At 44.7% G+C, this 26,926-nt stretch overlaps 1 protein-coding gene and 1 long non-coding RNA gene across 9 annotated transcripts in view; one reads left to right on the forward strand and one right to left on the reverse strand.

The window, feature by feature from the left end:
* LOC142564323 (uncharacterized) overlaps positions 1 to 17,919 on the reverse strand; it is a 29,613-nt gene extending 11,694 nt beyond the window's left edge. For 2 of the 8 annotated variants that reach the window (XM_075675281.1, XM_075675277.1), the window contains exons 1-6: positions 17,700 to 17,915; positions 10,188 to 10,482; positions 7,941 to 8,042; positions 7,024 to 7,179; positions 4,486 to 4,704; positions 1,572 to 1,733 (exon numbers count right to left, since the gene is read on the reverse strand). In XM_075675281.1, the coding sequence (XP_075531396.1) occupies positions 1,572 to 1,733; positions 4,486 to 4,704; positions 7,024 to 7,179; positions 7,941 to 8,042; positions 10,188 to 10,482; positions 17,700 to 17,755 (990 nt within the window). In that variant the 5' untranslated portion in view covers positions 17,756 to 17,915. Of the gene's footprint in view, positions 1 to 1,571; positions 1,734 to 4,485; positions 4,705 to 7,023; positions 7,180 to 7,940; positions 8,043 to 10,187; positions 10,506 to 17,024; positions 17,266 to 17,699 lie in introns of those variants that run through there. The other 6 variants (XM_075675279.1, XM_075675280.1, XM_075675283.1 and 3 more) reach the window with 6 other exon arrangements.
* Positions 17,920 to 18,759: 840 nt separating this feature from the next.
* Positions 18,760 to 21,021, forward strand: LOC142563124 (uncharacterized). Its single transcript, XR_012824302.1, has 3 exons — positions 18,760 to 19,334; positions 20,110 to 20,144; positions 20,947 to 21,021. It is a non-coding gene; the product is annotated as an uncharacterized LOC142563124 (long non-coding RNA).
* The last annotated feature ends 5,905 nt before the right edge of the window (positions 21,022 to 26,926 follow it).

Consider the following 26,926-nt stretch of genomic DNA (forward strand, 5'->3'; position numbering starts at 1 on the left):
AATAATATTCAGCGCTTTCGCAGAGCTCTATTACAAACATTTTCATACATTTCTTCTAGGAAAACTGAACGCCCCTTACTAATAACGACAATTAAAACCAAGCTTCTAAAAATTTAGGCGTTCTGCTTCGGTGCACTAATGTCAGGCATGGGCGAGGTACCACAGTATTAATGATAAGGTGACCACACCTTGAGAGAAGAGTGAACAAAGAACACGCAAGTGTAAGCCATTTACATATGTCTAATGTCATGGGATAAATTTCCACAGAGGCGAAAGTGACAGGATGCAGAAGTACCTAATGTCTTACAGTGATCTAGTGTAATAGCTGCACATAACGTGAAGCACTTCTGCCTGGTCTACACCTTTTCTGTTTCTCTGAGGAAAGTTTGCTTTCCAAAGGGGCAACATACTAATATTACAAGATCCAGGCCGAATAATAGCTTTTATGCAGCAACTTCCAGAAAGAGCCCGCGAGAGAATGTGGGCTACTATCAGATGACTACTTAGAACGAAGCGATTGACATAAACAGTGCTTATACTGAAGCTACACTTACATTAACTAGCATAGCTCCACTTAGTATACACAGCTAAAATAAGCATTTGGAATTGGTGTTTCTTGAAATAGCGGTGACGTTCATTTGTTATTCGCCTTCTCAAGCTACTGCGTTACCCACTGACGCACTCTTCCTGCAGTGGCCGCATCCGATGGCTGTAGTTCTGTAATTATGTTGCCCCCCTTGAACTTGAACACTAAAGCTCTGTTTCGACAAATAAAAGGAAATGCAGGGTTCAAGCCTTTGGAAAGCCTTACATATTATACGTGAAGTCTGTAGAGTAATAGTAGTAGCCTTATAATTGTAAGGCAGTTTAAGTCGACCGACAGCTGCATAGTGAAAATTCTGCCACATTAGGTCAAGGTTTTTGTTAGTTGGAGATAGAAAATGAGTCAGAGAAGCATAGAATTGGAATAAACGTGCTCGGTAGAAACTTTCGAATTTAATCGTCCTTGCATACCGCATATACCTAAACGCTTTTCTCAAAATCGCCACTGAATGTCCTTTGTTTCGCTGGAAAGTCTGAAAGCTTATTAGCACGCAAAATACGAGCTTGTAATGCATGAATGTTCTTAGCTGGAACAAGGTTTTGTCATATTATTCTACCACCTGTTGCATACAAGTGCACCATCATCGTTTCCCCGAATAGTACACTCAATATCACCGCAACTGAGACTCTCTTATCCTGCAATGACCACCAAATACTTCGGTCTATATTTTAGGCGGTAGTATTTTATAGCAGATAATAAATTACCAAAAGTTAAGCATAAAAATTACTGGAAAGGAAAAATGGCTCGAATAGTGCGCCCTCACATTTTCAGGGAATATCTTGTTTATGTTTACCTTGTATAAAGTTTTGTAATTTGCTTTTCGAGGTATTAAATATATGTAACCCCTGGAAATGCCCCCTGCCCGCTTTCGCGTAGCGTCTTCAGACATACGAAGTTGAAATAAAATAAATAAGGTGAGAAAGTATCCTCACACGGCAACAGCGTATTAGGAGACATTACAACTTACCGGCATATATACGGGAAGAATCTGTTCCTCGCAGTACACGCAAGGCTTCGGAGCTTTGGTGCAATTTTCTCGGTGACGTGGCATGTTCCTTTGCTTAACGTTTCTTTGGCAAAATCCGCATTCTTGCATCATGGCAGGGCCGCCGTTTTCTCCTTCATTGTGCTGAAATCAGAGGACGCCAGAAAACGTAGGCTTTGAGTGGTTGAGGGGCTACGGGGATTAAGTGAAATGGACAATGGTCACCGCATCTGTACTTTTGGAACAGCCGATACCCGCTGTTTCAATGATCTTAACGCTGAAAAAAGGGAGTGTTGCAGATTTCTTCCATTTATTCAAAAATATCTGATGTGCCTTATGGGACGTTGCGTAAAGGAGCGGTAGTAAAAATTTTTATCTCACAGAGAAAATATACCAAAACTGAAGAAATAAGAATATCAAATCTATCCCAGTTTCAGGGGGCTCAACGTCTTTTCGCCAGTTGTCACTATTTCGCGACATTCAAAAGTAAGAAATAGGACGAGTGTACTTAAGAAATGAAAGTTACCAGGCGCATATCAGACATGTACAAGAAATAGACATTCACATGCCTCACGTGACAGCACTTTGAAAGATGAAGTACCGCGGTTGAACTTTACGTTAAAGATGAATATTCCATGAGCATTGCATCCCTGGCTTAGCTTGACAATTTACAAAGCTCAACTACATCACGAAGTGCTTGAAGAGTGCCTGCATGTTGCTAGCCGACGCGCATTGCAAGGTAGATGAAGTGGCATAGAAAGTGTACACAAGTGTTTTTGGGGTATAAGAAAGGCGTTTAAAACTCGTTTTGAGGTTAAATCAAGCCGAAAATGACAAAAACTGCGGGTGCCAACGGCAGTGGAAAAGGCCTGGAGTGACTATAAAAAGAAAATGTTGTGACGAAACACCAAATATTGTGGCTGAGTGGCGAATGTTTTCTACATCGTCTCCGTCACATTTCGAGAAATCAATCCTATGCTGTTTTCGGGTGGGAGGTGGCTGCTATAGTTATCCTATTCGGTCACAACGCACCCATTTGGGTAGCCTGCTTTTATTCCTTTTCAGAATTAGCTCGGCTAAAATTACGTAAAATATTCAACCCCAATTTAAGGACTGGAACATGCGGAAGTGTGTGAAAGTAGTCAAAGAGCCTTGCTGTGATTAGCTTTGGTGGAAATTCCTAAGAATTTAGCCTGCATTGTTGTGTGGTCACAGAAGACAAAAAGTATACATCAAATACCTCTAAATTTCTGTGTAATAACAGAAATATAGATAACAAGGCGTCACCAAGCCAAGTGAGAGAGAAATGGAAGAGGGGTGAGGCAGCCAGCTTAACAGACGCATCCAGCCAACGTCCCAAGCAATGTTAGATCGTCATCTAAGTCTTTCGGCAAAAAAAAAACGGTTTTTAATGACAATCACAAAAAGAGGTTTAAGTTCTCTATTTACCTTGGGATGTTTCCTTCGGCATCTAACCCGGGTTATTTTTAAAAAAAACTGTCTTTTAACGCTCATAATGTACCAGTCAGCAATGAGCGCCAGCTTTAAAAGGTATGACATTTAGCGGACTTGGGGTCTGAATAGCATAACTCGGCGAGTTCTGCTTTTTCTGTTGGGCTTGTCGTATTTGTTTACATTTTGCTTCTAATATAACATTTTTATTTTTATTTAATTTATTTATTATTGCCTCATGGGCACATTACGAATGGAAGCAGGCAAACTGAAAACAAGTAAGCAGATGAAAGTATAAATGTAGCTGAGCATAGAGAAACAAATATGATAATGAAAAAATGATTACGTAGGTTCCTCCTAACGGAAAACTGAAGTAATGTATTTCCCAAACTGGAGGAGATAGTGGCAAAAAGAATGTTCTAAGCGAGGCGATTCCAACCAATTCATTACGTACTTTGTGAATACTTTTCGTTACAAAGGCGTGGGCATTGAGCGCGGTATTTTACCTGAGCTGGTTTTTTATATTGAACTTTTCTTGGCACGTGTGAGCCTGTATTCGCTCTACCTCATAAGCAAATTCATTACCAGAATAAACTGTGTGCAGTGATATGGCACATACTAGCTATGGATGTATGCATCGGGTTCTGATTCATATAAGTAACGAAGTTAGTGGTTCGAGTGTGCGTGTGTACGTTTTGCGGCTGTCCTTGTTTGTTAAATCTCAGCTCGAGGTTCTTCCACCTGTATTTGTCTATCTGTGCCTCGAGGCTCTTTGACGCAGCTCTTCATTCAAACAAAACAACTTGAACTATCTGCGCTGCTGAACAGAATGGTACGCTCGTCACAGAAATTCCTAAAGCAGAGAAGCAATCCACCCCACCCTATTGAACATATCACCGGTTGTGAACGCCCCGCACCCCTATTTAATAAATTTCGACATTAATCAGCAGACCGTTTCGTTATGTCACCTTCTGCTGATGGGAGAGTTATCTGCAGTGAAGCATTGAGGGAGAATAAGTTACTGGTCTACCTAAGGTAAGCACACTTGTCGAAACATTCGCTCAAGCAACCCGTATTGTTGGACCATGGAGCAACAATTCAAGTCTATACGTTCTCTATGAGTCCCTGTCTTGTCAACAAATACTGGGTACGCACAATTGTGCCCTGTTCTTTTATTGTGTCGCGTGTTCTGTAAAAAGCGGCGGAGTGATAGGAAACAATGAATAGCCAACTAATAAGGCGGCAACCTAGCAAAGATGAGAATTTTATTGTGACGTCATTTGCACGTTCTTGTGTCCGATGTTTTTTCGGCGTTGTTGCATTACGTTTGTCGAACCAACTAGGCAATCAATTCGTGCTTGCCTAGAACACCTTGTGAAAACCACATTGAATTTAATCACGAACTTGCGCAAACCTATACCTTGCCGCAAAAACTTTTACATACCTGCATGGGAGCCGCTGCGCCGCCCATGGCGGACATAACCTGATCACGTGGTTGAGTAGCGGCAGTCTCCAGTTCTGCAGGCCGACGTTCCTCACAGAGGTATTTAGATTCTTCTGCGCTTTCAAATTCAGAATATTTTTGGGTAGCGCTTGGTTTAGACGCCCGGGAATTGTGAGAACATAAGACTGGAGTGTTCTGTTCCTCTTGATATCCTCTCTCCTGCAAGTGAGTAACGTTAGGGTAAATGGCGACTATTGTGACATTAAAATGATCACGCAATTCTTAGAAATGCTGGCATATACGAAAAAACCATGGCGCCAGAGATGATGTGACGACAGCGTGGCAGAGCTGAACAGTATCTATTGGCAAATGTGGGATATAAATGTTACAAAATACATGCTACACTCCCAGTGCGGTACCATAACTGCCACTCGGAGAACTGCCACTTCTTATCGACTGCTGCTAAAATCTTTTGACATGACCTGTCAGGGTCCGAATTGCGAGACGAAGTGTTACGTTCTGTTGCAAAAAAGCAAAAAATAAAATAAAATCAAAGATGTCACGTTAAGAGATAGAAATGCGGCCATATAAGCTAGATATTAAATGAGGCAACCTAACGTTCGGGTTGAGAGAGGGGGAAGCTCGGCAGTCCTTTACATTATTTACAGCATTCAACATGTGACGTGCTCAATAGAGGAGTACTACAGTAGGTGGGTAATGGAAGGGACATGCAGTCGACGCCGTTTGAGGAATAATTTTAAATAGAAATGTGTTGGCACAGGGTGAAGCAGGCTGGATTCAGACGCAGTTCATTTGAGACACACATACGTCTGGCAAGTGATCTGAAATGTAAGTAGACGGTAGTGAATAGAATAGACATGATTATCAGGTGAAGAAAAAAGCTGCACGAATGTACTAGATCATTGAGATTTAAACCAGTCAAAAGACGAAGAGCAGAGGAACAAGTCACAGAATAGGGTAGAGAAAAGATAAACGCAGGTAACAAACTGGGAAGAAATAATGGAGGCGTGGCGTCTGGACGCGGTCATCTAATTAACTAGTTAATTCACATTGAACCATAGTAAGTTCCCATTGAACAAAAGCATGAGGTTGGCTAAATCATGAAATTGTTAGAAGAGATATACCCCGTGATATCACGCAGCAGCAGCATGTATGTCATGGGAATTCAAACGGCATTTGATGAGGGCACAAGTTTATGTGCTCAGATAGGATCAGGATATCGGTAGGCAGAACATGTAGCTGGCATACAAGAGTTAGTTAACTGCAGATCACATCGAGAGTCCTTGCTTCGTGCTCATAAAATTGTTTTAAAAGAGCTAATGACGAGGAGGTTCCGAACCTTGCAGGCACAGCGGGCGTTATACCTTAAGCGGGATATAATCGAGCCCTTTGCCTTCCAGAGTAGATGTACGCGTACTCTACTATTTACTGGGGGGCTCAGTGACGAGCATGCGTCCCACGTTCTAGTATGCAGGGCTAGTGTTCTATCACCATCTTTGTCATAATTAGTCATCCATGTACAATACAGGACAGATTCCTCACAAAGTTCTCGTTTACTCCCCTCTTGGGTCAAATGAACTCCATGCTGTGACAGCAAATTTATCTTATAACACACGAGTCTCTGCCATTATCTACGGCGTTTTTCTTCACCCCCCATTCTTGAATTCCTGTTAAGCACAACTTATCTGCTCTACGCAGTAAGTTATCCGTTAATTCCTGCTGTAATCTGAACTAAAATGAAAGCTGCTGATGTTTGTCGTTCATTCTACATAAACCTCGCTCTATCTGTTAAAGCTGAGCCCAAAATTTTCGTTACGTAACCACTGCGCGTTGCTGGGCTCGTTCGCGAGCTTTTTTACATGCTTCAACTGCTGGTATGCTTGTTGGCAACGATTTCCATTCTTGAGCATAGTCATTTAAGAAGCAATCGCATAAAACTAGTGTGTCTTGCTACGCACTGATATCCTCTGGAAGAATATTCTTCACACAGTCCCGCAAGAACGTGTGTGGTTAGCTTTTTAACCCAAATACAACCGCCTACAGGACAAATAAATGGTGGTCGATTAGAGTTATACGTAAGGTACGAAGGGAAGAGAAGAGCAGTCAAATACGGCATAGAATTAAGAGGCCTGATGCAATCATAAAATTTGCAGGCATAACTTTACATAAGCTACCACTAGCCAAGGGCAATTAGACGTTTCTGGCCTTCATCCTGCAATGGACAGAAAACAATAAGTAGCCGGCACTTCGTATTCAAAACATACTTGTTGTTGTAGTCAGTTTGCTTGTCTTTCCGGCTTCCTTATGAAATGTTTTTGCTTAGTACCTTTTAGATTCCGTGCCTCGGTGGACAGGCAATACATTGCATATTACTGATAAAGGCAAAATTACTGATAAAAATAATTTTTTCAATAGCAGCATAATTACTATAATACAGAGCGGTTTCACCTATACACTGACTTCTTCCCATTACATGCGTCGTTATGGATCAGGATGATATTTCTTTTACATGAGTACCTTTACCGTCTTCACGGAGGCGCTGGATTTCTCTGCTGCTTCTGCTGTGTCTTGCTGTGACTTGAAGGCATAGACGTGAGTCTCCCGCTTTTTGGTCTCGATGCTTTGGTCACAGCTGGTGCATTGAACACGTTGTTTGCATAAAACGTAGTGATCCTGGGAGACAAAAAAAGAGGTTAGAAGAATTGTGCGGTGAGCTTGTTTGTCTTTTCTAAGAATATTTTGTTTCTTTTTTCAATGTTCTGTCAACTACTTTTTTTAATGTGCTCTAACACAAGATGTGTTTGACGTATGAGGTTATAATTATTTGGTGGCTGCTGCAGCGACAAATAAGTCCGTTAGCCCAGATACTGCTAGGACGTATATATTTTACAACCTCCATACGCGACGAAGATAGAAGGATTCATACGAAAAGGATAGAAGGTTACATGCTGCGTTGTGTCCTTTTTCTTCTGTGTCCGTTCTTGTTAGGGCTGCTCAAATAAACAAAAAAATAATAGAAAATATATTTCTGACTCATTTGAAGGTGCAACGTTTTGTTGATTTCAAATGCAATAAACTCCCGCAGGGAATGCCCGCCATTGGATATAGCGGTGGTCGACCTAGCACGCTTGATTTGTTATCTGTGAATTCGCTCGCAATTGCTTGTTCGATAATCCATCAAAATGAACGGTCTTGTCATTGAAGTTTTGTCGTCATTCGTCCGATAGTCCGCAATCTGTAAGCGACACGTGGTGGACGGGCTAGTATCGTAAGAGTTCCCCCAAGTATATATTCAGGCAGCCATGATACGGTTTCAAAGAGCAAAGTAGCGATGAGCCACCGTAGCTAATCACGCAACGTATTTCTGTGAGCTTCTGCAAAGTGTCATAAGTTATGCGCAGTAATCGTACTCTCTAGATCACACGAAAACTTACACGTAGATTCTGCAGTTGCACTTTTGTGTTACAATTTTGTTGATTCGGACAGTCCACGTACTGTTCGCGGAGTATCGTGATGAGGTCACGAGCTTCAAACATCTGTAAAAAAAATTTTGAGAAACGTAAGTTTGAATGAAAAAATAATCTCGGAGGCAAAGTGTTTGAATCTTTTCAATACTTTGGGGATTAAATATTATTTGTTCAATAAGAGGGGCTGGAGTCGTTTACAGACCCTGTGCGTCTCCTTGAACACATATACTTACAGAATAAAAAAGAATTGGTTAGAAGCCTTGCACCATTGCACTAATAGGCCTTCGTTCATTAGATTTTAATAGGACGTTCTGGCGGGCTAGTTGGTTCATAGCTTTAGATGTTTCTTATAACTGCATGAAAAAAACCATGGTTGTTTTAATAAGCCATATTTTGAGCATTCATGACGTCATTTCCACTTTGTTGATCAGTGTGATATTCCCCTATTGTTCCATGACCTTGGGCTCAGCTGCGCATTGCCATAAACTGCCCTCAAGCGTGTTTTTTGATGAAACGTAACGACTTTTGAATTGTAACAAATGCACATATTTGTTTTACCTTTACACACATATATATACGCGTGTGTGTGTGCGTGCTCGTGTGTGCGTGTGCTCGCGTGTCTGTGTGCTCGCGTGTCTGTGTGCTCGCGTGTCTGTGTGCTCGCGTGTGTGTGTGCTCGCGTGTGTGTGTGCTCGCGTGTGTGTGTGCCCGCGTGTGCGTGTGCTCGCGTGTGTGTGTGCTCGCGTGTGTGTGTGCTCGCGTGTGTGTGTGCTCGCGTGTGTGTGTACTCGCGTGTGTGTGTACTCGCGTGTGTGCCCGCGTGTGCACTGCGAGATACTGACCGACTGACGGGCCTGAAATCGGGGTTGGCTAGGAGAAGGAACCTTAGCTTCAACGAATAACTGGCAATGCCCACTCCTCACCGCCTAACGGAATTCGAAAAATTTCACAGAATCGGACTAAAGATCTAGCTCAAGGTATTGTTCAAGTGCGACCATGTACATGCTCTTGTAGAGGCCCTGACTTATGCAAATATAGTGAGGTTGGACAACAACACTGTTTTGAAGGCATAAGGGAACAAACACACAATTTTTTTTTGCTTTGGTTTGCAAGCAACGAGGATTGTTGCGCCAGCACGCCATCATGGACACTACGTAAAGATAGCACGCACACCAGCATAACAACACGACAACAATAGGAAAGAAAATACAATGACAACAGCGTATCGCTTTCATTAAAGGCAACGGAAAGGTGAGGGTGACTTGTAATAAATGCACATGTTGCAATACCCTTCTATACTTGTTGGGAGCTTAAAAGAAAATTCATTTGATTTGTCACAGCAAAACAGCATGTTACTTGCTTATCACTCTGCATTGAAGTCCACCAAAATCGTCCTGCGCCTTTCATTTTGTCTAACTAGTCTGGCACTGTGACAGTATTGAAAACATCCCTTTTGTTGGATTTTTCATTCCAATGTAAATTTACTCAGCTCCGCCTTTCAGCCAAAACATACCATTACATTCCCGCTCTACGTAACCTAATTTTCACATAACCCCTTTATAATTATTTTCGCAATCACACCGGTTTATAGCTGGTGGACCTGATTTTCGTACTCATGTGTTACGTTAATTGTTTGACACCAGCCATAAAGACTGAACGGGAACCAACTGTGGCTAAAATCGACTCGACATCAATAAGGACATGTTTAATCGCTTTCGTGCGCCGCTGTCATCGCGGATGATGCCAAAAATTTGCTAAATTGCGTTAAAAACTCCCGCTTGTCAAAATGTTTTGCCTCGTCAGTTATAAGTTCGCTGCTGCTTGCGCCGTTCCATGGATTGTGAGCTGCCATCTCGAAATATCATAAATGACCAGAGACTACCCAATGCTCTTTCACGGCATTGCTACAAAACGCAAAGTACTGTTGGCGATATGAGCTCATACTTAGCTGTATAGACCAGAAACGCGTGGACGAACCCAGGTCATCCAAGGCATGGAAGGGACTAAGACTGCCACTTAAGCTCACGTAGTGTTCTCATGCGATGTTACCCATTCCTGTTTTCGTATTAACTCTGAGAGTAATTAACTGAAACGCTCTCATAAGTAGGCGCTTGTGTCCCCTGCTTTATATTTCCCTCCTACATTTTGTCCATTTATTGGTGATTACGCTTATGTAAATGCATTTGTTGAGCTATGCGCAGTGCGGTACCTCACCTCGTTAATATCGATTCTCTTTCGTTCGTACGTGCAGTAGATGTCGTATATGTGATGCTTCGTGCTCTGCTCGTGTAGACAAGCATCGCAAAACATGTGGCCTCCGGGATCTTGGAACATGGACAGCGAGATCATGCCGCACTGACCGCACAAGCAGTGACGGGATATCTCGTCCGCGAACTTCACCTTTGTCGGACCACCGGGAAGGTCCCGGTACATCAGCAATGTACCCATAATACTTGAGGGCACCGGGGCTTTCCGTGATGTTGGACGTGGCTTATGGCTGTGCGTCTTCCTGCGCGGCCAGAAGATTGCAACCTTTGAATGAGAAGAAGCAGCAGTGACAATTCGCGCCTCAGAAACACAGCCATCATTGAGCAAATAAATATTTAACATAAATTGCGCATATCGCGCTTTAAAGAATGCTTCATCGATGCTTGAAGGCCCACCGCAACACTGGAGCTGAAGTATGCTCACGCTCTCCAGGCGAGGAGGAGGAGGAGGAGGAGGAGGAGGAAAAACGTTATTCGTGTCCTGTACAAGGTGTTGCCAGCTGCCTGGCTAGTCCCATGTTGGGACCGGGAGGTCAAGCCTCCTAGCCCTATCACGGGCGTACTGGACAGCCAGGACTTGGGGTATATGATCTGGAGATCTGATCATTCCTAAAAACCGAGTCCGGGAAATGCCAGGGCCGAGCGACCCACACTCCCAGAACAGATGTTCAAGTGTCGACCACTGCTCCTTTCTCTTTATTAAAATCTACGCCGCCGCCCCTCCTCTTCAAAGCACTGTGATCAGGCTAGCCGATACGGATTCTTGACTATAACCAAGAAAATACGGACGCGTAAGTCGTCTTACTCTTGTCTTCTCGTCCCTTCTATAAAGTAAATATCCATACAAATGCGGGAAAGCGTAGAAGTGCCTGCATAGCGAACACCAAATTAATCAACAAATACAAGTTATACATACGGATAAATACGTCATTTATATTCCACACATTCCCTCTCGCCTTCTTCAGTGTAAGATAACAAAGCGGGTGTTGTGTTGTGGCTAGCCTACGTAAATGAAATTTGATGGTCTTACGGGCCAAACAGCCGATTTGTATATGAGTCAGGCTGTAAATCGGGATTAATTTTGACCACCGCGGATTCTTTAACATGCATCTAAACATAAGCACACGAGTGTTTTTGCATTTGGTCTCCATCGAAATGCTCTCACCGAGGCCGCGCTCCTATCTGTATTAACTTTCTTGGAATAAAGTAGAAACTTGAAACCCGCGACCTCAAGGTTAAAACCGCCACGGCGTGCTTGTTGAACCTCCCTGCCTTTCTCTTAGCTGCTTTTGCCAGGCTGCAACCATCATCCCCCAAATTACTCTCCACATTTTTTTGTTTGTTTCCCTTTCATGAGAATGATGTGTGTGCGTCGCTGCCTCATGCATATTTTGGCTAACAATGGCCCCTCTGTGAAAAAGCTGATAAGGAAATCGAAATGAAATCTCGTAATTATCTGATTATCGCGGTCCTGATTATCTCGTGAAACGTGACGAATCTTTAGGACAGCATCGCTGTGTGGCTCATTTCAACCACACAAAGGAGAATGACGACACCTTCTCTTACCGCTCGGTTGCTCGAAGAAGCGCTTCTGTCCTATCCCTAATATTTTTGTCTGGGCTCCGATTTATCGTTATTGTATATTATTTTGCTTTTTATATCGTTACTGGTATAGCTAGGCCGCGTTTTCCTGTCCCCACAGCTTTCGATAACGCTGTCACTGTCTTCTAAAGCCCGCATGTGACGGACCGCTAATTTCTAGAAAGAAAAACGCCAAGAAACGTTATTGGGCAGCCTCTGGTGGACATCCCGGAATTATCCGTCTCTCTTCGTGACATGTAAATGTCGTTTCTTTTAGTCGCGCCTTAAGTCCCTCTCAAAGGTGCCGCGGCGGTTAACGGTGGATTATACGAGGGAGCTAGTCCCCCGGTCTAAGGAATGCATCAATCACTTAAAGAAAAATTACTGCCCATAGTAGGCCATCCACGAATTATTATGAATCGCATCTTGAAAGCTCATTTCTGAGAGAATCGTGTAGCGGGAGCCCCTCACGCCCGCAGGCCCAGGAAAACTACTGAAGACGAAGACCACCTTCTCGTAGCTGCAGTCGTCCAATACCCCATCATAACAGCAAAAGAAATTGCCGAGCAGCTCGATGTTGACATCAGTCTGCCCACTATCCGAAGGCGACTTCACAATGGACTGAAGAGTCATGTCACCGCAAGAAAGCCCACTCTTACGGCAGCTCACCTTCAGAAATGGTTAGAATACACTACCGTCACAGAAATTGGACAACCCACCAATGGCAGCAAGTGATATTCAGTGACCAAGCCACGTGCTCCACTTGTGGGATTCAGCGCCTTCGCTTCTGAAGGGTCGCCGGTTCCCGGTTAGAGTGGCACGCGCATGCTTGTTTAATTAATTTAAAAAATTATTTTTTTTCTTTCCGGCAATTACGACGAGAACAACCTCTGGAACTTTGCTGCCAGCGGACGTGTCTCCGTAAATGTGTGGGGTGCCATGAGCTGCGCAGGTCTTGGCCCGCTGTACCGAATTCCAGGGAGACTGACAGCTGAAGCCTACACAGAAATTTGTGACACCGTTCTCCTTCCGTATGCAATTAAGGGACGCTTTCCAGATGGCTGCTTTCATTTTCAGCATGACGGGTGCCCCGCACGCACAGCATCTGTTGTGCAGGAGTATATGAACAACACTGTCATCGCACAGCTGGAATGGCCACCATGAATTCCGGACCTTAACATGATTGAAAAATATTTGGGGCATTTAATCTAGCTCGCGTGCATCTGTGAACAGGGAATCCTGAAACGTTGTCGCAAGCATTGGAAGCAGAATGGAATTGAATTCGTGAAGATCCGGCAATTGCAGAGTCGCTCTGCGCATCATTGCCCAGAAGAATTGAAGAGCTGCAAACAGAAGGAGGGTACACTATCAAGTGCTGAAGGCATGTCGACCCATTTCTGAATCGGGCAGTATCAGCAGGCATTAGATTCCATCTCATGGGCAAGTGCAAAGGGCTGAGAATAACTATTTCTGCAATTAATAAATATACAGAAATTTTGTGCCTTATTACTTTTGACTCTTTAAAAAAACTTTTGCGACTGCAGCCAAATAGTAGAAACGAACGGCAGTGTTAAACAGTGATAAAATTGATAGTATAATAGCACAGCTGCAACAAAAAGAAGGCACAGTGGATGTCACCCTCGTTTTCGTGGACTCCTGAACCGGGTCTTGGGGCAAGGGGTGAAGAAAAACAAGGAGAAATTGCGTAGTGGAGAGTACCGGTACAGTGATGGGGCCACTTGACACTGCTTTCGTGCTGTTAATGTGAAAGTGTTGATTGTACATGGCATAGATCAGTAGCTGATATTTCATCAATTCACTTAAGCAAACCCAATTATGAGTATTCGGTAACCGTCATCCCCCACCCCACTTGCACCATTCTGGTACCCGACTACCTAGAGTGGCAGAGACCATGCTTCACTTTATTGTTTTTCCTCCATTCACTGTTTTGCTAACGAAAATGCACGTGTATAGCTGTCCATTTTAACGAAGTATAGGACCACACCTAAGAGTACGATAGAGAAAGCCTCTTTCCATTCCTATGACCGACTTCTGACGGTTTTCAGTGCCGCTTTTCTTTCTGTGTGCTGCCGCCGTCGCCGTATTTTTCTGCCAATCACCCATATATTGCTTTCGCGTTAATTTCGAATACCTAGGGAGCTTTAACATGTGCTGACCGCGCCCAGCTAATAGGCGCGGTAGTGGGCTGTGCAAAGGAGGAATTAAGGGAAAATGTTAACTTTGACACCATCATTAGTGAGAAGAGTGCCCGATTTGTGGAAATGCTTGAAGGCTACGGAAGTTAGCGTAGTTTCATTCCCGCAAGATAAAAAAAGAATGCCGCGCAACAGCTATTTCTAGCAAGGGCTGAAGCTCACGATAACCATCTAACTGATTGCGGCCAGTCGCACAGTAACAGATGTACAATACATGCTGTGTCACCGCTGCCTGTTTTTTTTTTGTGGGGGACGCAAAGAAATTACGAAAAGCTGCGAGTTTCTAGACGGTAGTGACAGCTGCTCAGGGAACAGCAAAAGAGAGAGGGAAGCTACCTAATGTTTCCCTCTAGACTGATGGCGATGACTTAACGTGGCACTGCTAGTTTTGGTCGCAGCTCGATCGATCACTTTCGAATTGATCGCGATTGTACAATCACGCTATCTCGTGAATCAGCCTAGTTCTCCTCGTGCACTATTGTCTGGATCGACTCACCTTATTCGGCAAGATTACGACTGAGCGGATCCCTGAAACCACGGGAGGGGAAAAAAGTGCGTCCATTTCTGGACGAAATTGGACGCGTCAAGCTGCATATTTCTACCACGGAAGATACCTATAGGTATCCTTTGTTGCTTTACTGCGTTATTTCGGTGAGAAAAGAGCAGGCAGCGGGCACACCTGCAGGCGTAACGCAGAGGACGATATTCAAGACGATCCGTTTCGCGAGTGCTTTCCTGCGTGTGGGCAATTCGGCACCAAAACTGCAGCAGCAGCTTCGGACAAACTCGGCAAAGCCCGGGAGAATTCACCTATAGAACGTTTCGCTTTAAAAAAGAAAGTGAGCTGCATTTTTCGCACGCGACGGCTAGGTATCCAGACGAAAGTCGACGCCGGGGAAGCGGTGAAGCTAACATTAAAAGGCAACTCTCGCTTGCTGCGATTTTACAGGAAAGGAAAGCGGAGCGCCACCGAAATGTTTGTCCAACGGCTCGCTGCGCTGAACACTGATCTATCATGCGACTCGCAGATGTATCGAAGCGCGTTTCAAACGGCCCCCTTCAGCCATAATCGAACGTCATGAAAGTTCTGTCGACATATTCACTTGCGAAATGACAAGATATGCAAAACATGCAGGTTCATTTTGTTTAAACGCGTTATGTGAGTCAAGTACTGACCACTGCTTCGCATTCCGGGCATATGCTATTCCACGTGATTTTAGCAGAAAGATAACCATTGACCGTTAGAACGTTATCTGTGGCAGATAGCACAAGCTTGTTATGTAAGCTCAATAAGATTATTTTAGTATTTAATTTTGTATTTATCGAGTTCAGGGCACATTATACTTCCGGAATTAAATCCGAGCAGTAAGTAAGTAACAAATTTTACAAGATACAGGTGCTTGCAACCTGATTTAACCAGTAGGTTCTGAAATTACGTGCTGAAATGCACTCATCTTTACTTTAACACTTTCGAGTACTGCGTTTTTTATTTGCGGTAATGTTGGTGACATCCCGAAACTACGCCATTGCCTTGCATATGCATCAATTGCTTACCTATTTATCATCGCCAAGTTCATTTCGAGAAAACTATGAGAGGACAGTGTTGTGCCTTTTCAAGAAAAAGGTCTTAAACACGCCTTTTCAGCCATCACATGGCCTTAAGGCTAGACTGCGTTGCCGAATGCTGCCACTGCGTACTTAGTATAATTGCGGAGACGTATCGATGATTTTAAAACGCGCAGTCATACGACTTAGTCAGCAAACAGTACCGCGTAGAGGAGGTCATCTTATTCATCATGGCCGTTAGCTTATTTATGTACACTGAAGGATGACAGCTTCTCCTAGAGATTTCTAGTTACCACTGTCTCGCGTTAGCCTATTCTAACGTGCGTCTGCAAATTTCCTCACATCTTCACATCACCCGTTTCTCTGCCGTCCTCGGCTGTGCTTTCTTTCTCTTGACACTCACTCCTCGCACAGTATGTACGATGGTCCAGTTCCTGCCCTTAGTTGGCGATGTTGTCATGGCTAAGTGTATTCGAAGTCGCAAATTCTTGCAAGTATGCTTCAGGCCGCCCCTTGAGCTAACGAAAAAGCAATTGAAAATGTGAATTTCACGGAGAAACTAGTGTTAATCGTTTGAACGTCACAGCCTGAAGCCGTCAAAGATCAGTTGATTAGATACACATGATAAAATTTTAAGGACTAGTGCATTGTCGTTGCGATTATCTATTGTCGCAAGCGGCAGACTTGTCTGTAACTCGTAAGCGCTGTTTGCCGGACTAAAAAAAAGAGAAAGAAAAAACGTCCGCACATGGTCGCAATTAAAGACTAAGGCAGCAAAAGTTTGTTTCTATTTAGCAGTTACTGTCCCGCTGGAATCGCTGTTCTTGCTGCAGTGAAGCGCAAAGGTAGGGAAAATGACTAAAAAATGTAACTCCACAATAAGGGGTGTGTACTTGACACCGTGGCGATTCAGCGACAGACGCATAGTTCAACTGCTAGAGTGCTTAAAGGGCCGGGTTTCACGGAGGCGAGCCTGTTTCTTTGCGAACGTTTGGGCGTAACGTGTTTCTTCGCGTTCGCGCCTGACTGTGACGTTTCATTAAGTAGAGAAGACTAAAGTTGTCCGAAATTACGTCTTATCCTTGTCAACCTCAGCACGGAAAAGCTTTCACTCATCTACGGTGCGTTCTTCCCGCACTTTGGACATATGTGCGACGGTTGTAAACCCTCGAACAATATGAAGCGGAACATTCAAACTCCTTTCTAATGCCGAAGCGGCTATTTGTAGACATGCTTTTTCAGCCTACTAGGATACAGCGAAAACACGCGTTCTGCGAACAAGCTTATTGTTACATACTAGCGGAATCACTCAGCATGTCACAAGTACCCACTGCTTCACAACAAATTAGGCGTTGCTTCTCAGTACAGGCCCACTACGGTGCCATGGTCTCGCGTGCCAAATGCGCCGTCCAGTAACTTACCTTCGCGGTGAACGATACTGATGTATCCAGGGCTGTTCGAACCTTACAAAGTATTCGGCGGTAGAAATCACCGCGCCCGCTTTCGATGAAAATACGGTCGCTACGGTTTTCTTCGCTGACGAAAGGCGAGGAGGCGCGATCCGGAAACGAACACACCAACAAATGCGGCTGGCGTTTCCAGTCGGTCTGCCTGATTGTCGCCTTGGCGACCGAGCGTTGTGATAAGAACGTCGCTCTCAATCTGCAGGTCTTGCTGTAGTGGCGTTTGTGCAGAACGACTAATCGTTCTTTATTTTCTTTCGAGGCGTCCTTACTGGCATATTTACGCGTACCATAAGTTCGAAGAATAAAATGTGGTTGGGTAAAAAAGCGACAAGTATGACATACAGAAGGAAATATAACAACAGGGGCACTTGGCGAAAACAGGACAACAAATACTTCACTCTACACTCTAAGAACAATTTACACCCTTTGGCGTTCCACTTCTGGCACACAACGATAATCGTCATCTGCCTTGATGCGTTTCCTTTTTTTAACGCTGCGAGCCCGCAACTTTCCCGTAACGAACGGCACGCGCGTTATCAGAAGGGGCACTCCAAAGGGTGTAAACTGCTCTATGCACCCGGCAAAAGAAAAAATAAATGCCCATAATTTAAATTAAACTATCCGGCTTACTTCTGTTGCCTAGCAACAGGCGAATCGGCGAATGACGAGCCAGATGCATGCGTCATTCGTCAGACAAATGCCTCCTTTACAAGATGCCTGCCGCGTGAGCTGAGAAGATGGTTCCAACCCGTCTCCTATTTTGGCTTCTTCACCAGGGTCGGCTGCGAGTGCTACTTGCGACAGCTGCTCCAAACTTGAATCGCGTTTTCCTGCCTCCGAGATTTTAGCGGCGTTTATGGCAATCCCGGACGCAGGACGCGCGGTCTCTGGTCAAGCCATTGTTCCAGCGCGCGCCAGCCTAGTAGTCGTCACTTCCTCCGCAACAGGAAGTAGGGTTGGCAGCGAGCGCCATCTCTCTGCGACTACCCTGAACTACAGGAACCTCCGCTCTAATGGGAAAACTAGCCACGCCGCAGGCATCTAGTATAAGAGGCATTTGTCAGACCAATGCCTCTTTTACTACATGCCTGCCGCGTTCTCCGGGAAACTCGATCCGCGCCCTCTCCTGTTTTCTCGTCTCCGCGAAAAGGCAACGAGCGCCTCTCATGGCGAACGCCTGCAAGTTAGATCACGTGCGGCAGCCTCTGAGATTACCATGGCATCTGTCACCGTCTCGGAGGCCCGTCAGAACGCTTGTTAAGAGACGCCCGCGCATATCGGCGCTCCCAACGCGCCGGCGGAAGCATTCCGCAGCCGCTGCCGCCGCCACCGGAAGTTGAAAAGGCAATGAGCGCCGCCTCACGGAATTTGTGCTGAACTAAGGAAACCGCCGCTACAATGGGAAAACGAGCGACGCGGGGGGCATCTAGTAAAGGAGGCGTTGGCCAGACCATAGAGTTTGTAGAAAAACTCTAGAGGAAAAGCTGGGCCGGAAAAGTGGGAACCTCTAGGGCGCCGTCCTGTTGCTACTGGTCAATGTGGCAAGCGCAATTACTAATGAAAGAGCTGAAAGCAAGTACAGGTCACCTTATGCTTTCTCATCTAAAAACGCATACCTGATTGCTTTAAGAAGGTGGTACGTTAATATCAAGTTTACAGAAAGCGATCGCTAAGTCCGCGACACTGCGTAAATTACGATGTACGCATTCATGCAAAAAAGGATGACGCGAATTTCGGTTTGGAATCTGTTTTTTGGATGCGTAGTAGTTTCGTACAGTTTAGGTTTGACATGCGATCGCGCGTCGACATCGGACGCTATGGCACACACACTCGTGCCTTGTGTGCCACCGAAGCCCCGAAGTGCTCTGGCATATACCTGCACATGTAAGTAAACAAATGTATCTCCTTGTTGAGAATATCACGCGGGTAGGCAGCTCTTGTGGTGCATCACAATCGTTTGAGAAGCGTCACAGTAGAGCATTTTTCTGCATGCGGAGCGGTGTTTTTATTTGCAGGTTTCCCTTCAGTAGGAAATTGCTGGACAGGCGGACCAGCGCACCGGAATTGTACTGGCGAAGCCGCAAGCAACTCAAAGAATCTGTTTAATTGTTGCACTTCGAACAATCATGCTTCTACAAAGGCCACAGCAGACAAACAGCCTGATGCCGAGTATTTCTGTGCCACGAAGTAATCAAGAGGCGAGTGCCTAATGCGGACGAAATCGAGTGCATCGAGACTTAGAACGGCAGAAAGCTCAGCTACTTGGTAAGGATTCATTATCCAAAACAGAGGTGAGGCGTGCAGACAGGACACAAGAGTAGAGAAGTGGGCGCGTTCGTGTTGTTTGCTTGTAAATACTCTACTCTTGTGTCCTGTCTGCACGCCTCACCTCCGTTTTGCATAACGAGTGCATCAAACCACATAATAATAGCGTAGGCGTTTTATTAACTGTGCAATATTTTCAACACTTTCTTCATGCATGCCATTACATGTGGAATATCTTTTCTGGTCACAAATTTGTACAGCGAATCTATTTGCATGATTGACTCCGGGACTGCGGGAACGTTCACTTGCACTTGATGCTGAGTCTTTTACATGTATCCATAAACTGAAGATATGCACATCAGATCTCTGCGGGCATTTTCAAAATTCAATTATTTTAGACAACAGGCACATATGCAATACTGACATAATCCCGAGTACCACTAAGCAGCTGGGACACATTTTTGTTGACCATACTCGCAGGTCAAATAAGTAGATTATGTGGACAGCTCCAGCTCATTCTCCTTAAATCAGTGTGTACAAGGGGTATGCAAAAATAATTTTTTTCTCGCGCACCGATTATTTTGCTGTATAAGCAAGATAACCCACCCTGTTAGTGTAACGTATCTTGCACACCACACTAATATGTGCGTTAATTTACCAAGTGAGAAGAGTTACTTTTATGGCTCATTCAGTCATGTCACACTGCAAGCTGCATTCATCAATCATCAATTGGATTTTACAAATGTTTAATGAAACACGTTGCTCTTTTATGCAGATATGCAATGGCAAGCCCTTCCGTGTGTTCCAAAGGTAAAATTTAAGCTCTAAATTAAAAAAGAGATCTTTATTCAGAAACAAGCAAAAATGGTGAATGCAGAGTATCGAAGCCCAAGGTACAGAAATTATGAGAAGGGTCGAATGATTTTAAGGAAAGAGTCGTATTTGAAAATGCAAGACTCTTTAGTGGAGGTCAAGCAAGTCAATATAGGTAGAATACTCTGCAAAATTATGCGAGTGAGGGGATGTCCAACAATGGGTCAGGAAATGCGTTGTTTTTCTCCAAAACAAAAGCTGATTGCCATTACATAAGTCATTTTAGAATCATGACACTGGTGCTTGATAAATTCAGAAATAAACCAAAAAACAAGACAAGCAAAAATGAAAAAGAACAATTTAATGATGCTCTCTCCACACTGGGATAAATAAAAACAAACATATCACATCTAATGTGGACATATCAGACGCCTTGTGAAACACTAAAGGAAAAATTCAGTTTCGAGCTATGGAACTTGCCGCATAGATGTGGGGGCCTTGCACTAATAGTGAAAGTTGCCACTGCATTTAGAAATTGAAAGCATTCGTGCAGACAAGGATGATTCTTTATACTTTTGGCTACCACTTCAAATGCCTCCACCAAGTGTTACAATGCTGCACGCAGCCATACTAAGGATCTCGCAGCAACACCTGCAGGTAAAAAGCAGAAGCAGTCAAAGTCCTGGTGTGTACTGGACACTATGTTTGAAAATTTTGGGGCAAGAAGAGTGCAAGAAGCAGACATAACTGCATTGATTTCAATAATTTCCCATTTGAATGGCCTTTTCTCTTTGCTTAGACAATGCCTACGCCTAGTCACAGCAGCTCCCTCATACAGACTCCGCAAGCCAAGAGTCCGTGGAGGCAAATGCAGGTAAGAGGCAAGAAGCAATAGCACTGGTATCGACATTCATCTAATTTCTTTCTTTTTCTTTCGTTTAGGCAGCCAGCACACCTCGAACAGCAACCTTGACTGCGGGTGTGTCACCTTCGTCGCCAAGGAAACATTTGAGGGAAAGCGGCAGGCAATGTGAACAGCCGCTTCTCCATGTAAACGATACTCTTTCTCTCGGATGACTCCTACGCCTCGCCACGCCAGCACACTTGTGCACAAGATGCCGTGGAGGCACGTGCAGGTCAGAGGCAAGAAGCAGTGGCACTGGTGTCGACATTCACCCAATTTCTTTTTCTTACACTGAGGCAGCCAGCACACCTCGAACAGCCACCTTGTCTGCGGGTGTGTCAGTAGATTCCTGTTGTACATATGCTCATAATAAACTTCAGTAAACTTGAACTTGATAATAAACTTGAAGGCAAATGGGACATTGATGCATTGTATTTTTGAACATTTATTGTACACATACAATATATGTTACACTTCGCAGTGCTACAGAGCATATTTTGAAGCTTCCCCCTATATTTTGCACCTTTAATTACGTATGTGGTCTGTGGCCCTCAATGCAGTTCATGTTGTAGCAGCTGCTTTGTCTGTGTATCGCACATTGGCTTAAGCTCGTTATATCCACATACTTTTCTCACATATACAAAATAAAGTTCTATGTAGTCCTCAGTGTTACAACAAAAAATGAAAGTAAACAATCCGATCGTGGAATTGTTTTTAATACAGTGATTCCTATGACAGTTACTGACAAGTTGACAACTTGAATAGGTCAATTGGTCCATAACCTCCTCTATTTTTCAAAAATAAAGGAGGCTATGAATCCGTCATGGCAAGGAATTGTATGTATACATAAAAAGAGGGGGGTATGTATGTGTGTGTTTGTAGTAGGGGGTATAGGATTAGGGTGGTACGAAAAAATGTACCAACACCGTCCTCTAGACCCATTGCGTTAAGGTACCGTAACAAAGCATATTTTGCATAAGGTTCCCACAACCAACTCTGATATTACTGCACACGCCAGGCGACGCGAGCTACATTTGTCATGAGGCATTCGCGACTGCACCGGATGCCCTCCATATTATTCTCGTTAATCGTGCTCACTGCACCGAGGCAAAAGAAAGATCATGGGCGCAGGTGCCTTTAAAGTATCTCGGCCTTGCGAGGCACTGCTGCGCGTGCCAGGGGAGCTGTGCGTGCGAACACTCCCTGGCACACACCGGCCTCGGCGGCCCCAACCTACGTACCGTTCTGCTTCGAGCTTTGATTCCCCCACTGTCCCTTGGGTGCCCTGGAGTTCCTGCGCCGCCTGCTTTATTATAATCTCAGGTGCTCTCCTGAGACTTCCGTTTGTAGCTTACATGTGCCCTACCCCAACTGGATCAGTGCTTATAATAATAAAAAAGCCCGATCTATCGTCGCGACGATAGATCGCGAAAGCGGCTTTTGCAACATACCGCGCCCGTGCGAAGAGAATTACGGAACGCCAACGAGGAATCTGACCACAGCTTCGAGCTCGTAACCTCGTCGAGTGACACTCCTGCAACAGGCGTGACTGCGGAAAACCGCATACCACCGGAAACTTCAACAGGATCATCCCTCGATTGCATAACTGCCACCTGTACGGCCAACATGGACCACACCCGCACCGTCCCGCTACATAGAATAAAGAACCAACTTATAAAGCCCAAACACACGGCTGCACGTACACATCACGACAGTACAAGCGAGACGCCATGATGCTACGCTGCTACTGTTGCCGGATTAAAACTGACTACTGTCACCAAGTCTAGCAAGCGTCTCAGTAGCTGGCAACCTCGGCGCGTAGCAACATGACGGCGCTCTTGCGGTTCCCGATTTCAAAGCATGGGCCCTATGGGTAGCTTGTCCTCTAGAGTCAGTATAGTAACTCTATGGGCCAGACACACCGCCGGTGCTAGCGAGACCGGCGGCGCATCTGAGCGATGGTCTGTTCGGTCGCGCCCGTGTGCCTGTTTTCCTATTTTGGATTTAACCTGGTTTGGTGGGCTCGCGGCGAATTCTTGCGTTCCTGCTGAACTTCGACATTCACGCCACTGCACTATTGCACTGCGGCAAGATGAAAAATATTGTTCGACAGGATGCGGTGCAGTTCACGCAATTCGGCTTACGGCACGGCAGCTAGGCTAGACTTGTGACGCAGTTAACGAAAAACCGCGCGGCCGTCGTGGCGCAGTTAACTTGAATTAATGAATCCTACTTGGAGATGTTTGCGACGCTTTCTATTGGCCCGAATATTAGTTCAACTTATTTAGGTAGTTTTTGGGCACGCTAGTCGCACAGGGTGATGTGACGCAGTTTCCGTCTATATTGAATCTTACTGCGACAAGTCTTGCTGATTTTTCTAACCGCCAGCATTACTGTAAAGAATTGGGGTACTTTTCAAGCGCAGTGGTCGTGCCTGGCTCTGTGACGCGGTTAGCGGAAAGCAGCTCGGCCGCGGTGCGCAGTTAAGTTTCGTGCTTTAATGCACAGACAAGTTCATGGGCTTTCTCTGACGCACAACTTTGTTGAAAATTGTTTTCGGTACTCTTTTTTGTTACGAGGCACGCTCACCGTGCCTGTGCAGCAGCTCAGCCGTGGTGACAACTTTGGCGCATACTGAAGCTTACTGCGACATGTTTCTGACAATTTTTATGGCCCCGTAACAATTTAGGCCTTCTTTCGGTACTCATGCTTGTCGAAAACGCGACGAGCAATAGCCAAGAGTGATAACACGCGAGTGTGTTGCTTGCGCCGGCAGAATGCGTAAAAGATAACGCCAAGGAGCTCAAACGCCAGGAACTAGTAACTCGAAAATTCTTTCTTCCGAACGGAACCCACGCATTTGTCTTGAGTGCTAGTAGAACAAATTCTGTGAGCGTCCAGCATGTTCTGGTTGAGAGCCTGTGCTGTGGCCACCTCTGTGTATTCGTGGCGTACTATCGTGTCTGTTGTAGCCAAGTTCTGAAAACGCGCAGTAGCCCGTGTCGACGTGCTATTATAAGGTTCAGGAAATAAGGCCCGGCGAGAAGTGAATGCTTGGAAGTAGAATGTTTTCGTGGTATGTACGGTATTGTTTCGGTTGAGTCAGGTATTTTCTACGCCGTGTGTGCAAAAGCGAATTGCTTTTGTTCGTAATGTCGCCCATTCACCACTTTCGCACGCTTCGCCTATACACGCATTATTTTTGCATATTAATACCAAAATGACACTTGCTTGTAATTTTTTTTGCTGACGTCGTCTGGTGGAGCTTCCTCCGGGAACTACTGTTGCTTGCCTAGTGCCACCACGTTGGATGAATGCACAAAACGCCCGCAACGAGCATTTATATAGGATAAACATTTGCTCATTTCACAAGGCGTCTTGCGTCTTTATGAAATTGCACGTGGCACATATTCGATGGAGGCTTGTAAATATCGTTCGAAATCAATTTTAATAATGAAACGATTTCGCACGAAGACCGCGTGCGATTGAGCTGTAAAAGCAAAAAAGGAAAAAGGCGCAGCCGGCGGGATGCGTACCACCTAGTACTCAAAACGGGCGCGCACACAACCGAAACCGGAAGTATGGTTCCGGTATTAACGCCAGTGGCTTGGTGCGCTGCAGTCAACTCGGCCGCTGGGCTCTATGAGAGCGTCCGCTTTTGTTGTATTCCTTTCTCTATGGGTATGATCTAACGACTTCATTAATTTTCATCTCGACGAGTTTTTACTTTAGTGTAGGACGTTCTTGCTAGCCGGTTGGTTCGTACTTGAAGGAAGGTTAAACCTGCGCGCAGAAAAGCGAGCACCAGCGGAAGGAACGCGCAAAACACCATGAGCGCTCTGGTATTTCCACTTTTGTTCCTTCCAGTTTTTAAGTTAGCTGTTTTCAGATCAATGAAGCGTCTTGAAGTGAACACTGAAATGCGACCGCCACGGCCACATTTTGTTGCCGGAGAACTACAAAGAATTCCGTGCACCGGTACATTAGCAGCACATGAAAGAAACTAAGATGGTACAAGTTAATTAATAAATCCCACACTACAGCGTGCCACATCATCATATCGTGATTCTGGCATGTATGACCCCAGAATTTATTATTGTGATTAGAGTTCTTAGGGTACTTCGCAAACTTTTCGGGGGCGATCTATCTACCTCTCGGTGTCTCTAACCACTTTCCCAGCAAGTTGGCTAACTGAGTAGCCGATGGGATAATGTCTAGAATATCGAGCTGCTATGATAAGGCAACCGGCTAACAAACGAGTTTTTGGGCCATTTGGAGGACACGAGTACGTGACATTGGGTATGTACGGCTCTTTAACAAACGCCTTTTATCCCAGCTGGGATCACTCGCTAACTATAGGTGTGTGCGGCTTTTTAACGAACCTCCTAAACGCCGTCTCCGGTCCCTGGGTGTGGTCCACTGGGTATTTGTTACTAGATATGTGCCTATCTTCAATGCAACTTTTGACGCCGACTTCAGTATTTGGGTAGGTGCCATTGCAAGGTACGTGTCGCTTTTTCAATGACAAGAAGATTACGTAAATTTTTCCGCTGCTCACTCAATTTTTCACTCAATGATCTCTTAGGAAATAGGTATACGATTAAAAATCCTCGGATTTGCGCCAGTGGCCACTGATTTGGCAGCCTTGAAAAGAAAAGATTAAACAAGTATGCGATGCCGAAATGGCACAGCGGCAACGCGAATATAGTCAAGCAAACTAGCATTAATTTAACAACTAATTTAAAATTTATTCTCGAATTCGGTCCATGTACAGACGCCTCTGCTTCTCCTCCAGGCGAACGTTCTTCTCTACTTTTGAATCCCTGCAAATGAAAAAGAATGCAAAAAAAATTGTAGGCACAATAATTTGAAGACCTCACGAAGGCCAAAGCAATTCAGAAAAAAAGAAGGAAAGACGACCTGCACAACCTATATGAAGGTCTACGTAAATGCGATTAGCATTGAAGCTCTGTAGCGGCACAGCATATTGCTGCGGCAAAGACGCGCTTTGAACGAGACTTGCATGCAGCCGTGTTTATAGTCCCACTTTCTACTGAACACGTTGCGTCACCTAACGACACCACCGGAAAGTCCACGTGTGGCGCGTGTGTGAATATATGGTCATACAGGATTGCCTGGATACCTATGACAGTGTTTCGGTTTCGCGCACCACCGGATAAATTTTGATTGTACTTTTATTGTCAGTGAAGAGCGGCGCATAACCAGACATACCCAGTGACTAAAGTTAGAGTCAGAGTTTCAGTGAATGACAGGTAAGATAAAGTGGCACAGACACCGTTACCGAAGTTAGTGCGGTGGCTCGTTTCGAAACCTGTTGCCTCTGTATACAGGGTGTCCCAGCTAACTTTAGCCAGTGTTTAAAAATATGCCAAAACCACGTAGCTGGACAGAAGAAAGGTAGCGTGGTCTGCCGTCGCTTGGAGATAAACTATTTCTTTTTTCATTCCGCCTGTATATACAGTTAGCTTTAATTATTTGGTCAACTTCTCAAATATTATAATTTGATGTAAAGTGTCAATGAGAAAAGTGTACAGCGGCATGAAAAACTCCCTATACCGCTTTCTGTGGCTCAATACGTACTACATTAAAGTGTTGTTCCGAGCGTGAAAGAAGCCCACAAATGCACGCAAGATTTCCCCGCGACTGGCCGCTCGAGGCACTTTGCGTGTATTCGCGGGCTTCTTTCATTTGTTCATGTCACTCTAAAGTTTTCTCATTGACACTTTTCACCTACTGACGATATTTGAAAAGGTGAATAATTAAGACTAATTTTGTAATTAGGCGGAATGAAAAAAAAATAATTTGTCTTCAAGCCACGGCTAACAGCATTACCTTGGTTCTGTCGCTCCACGTG

Source organism: Dermacentor variabilis, chromosome 11 (genome assembly GCF_050947875.1).
Source record: "Dermacentor variabilis isolate Ectoservices chromosome 11, ASM5094787v1, whole genome shotgun sequence".
Lineage (NCBI taxonomy): Eukaryota > Metazoa > Arthropoda > Arachnida > Ixodida > Ixodidae > Dermacentor > Dermacentor variabilis.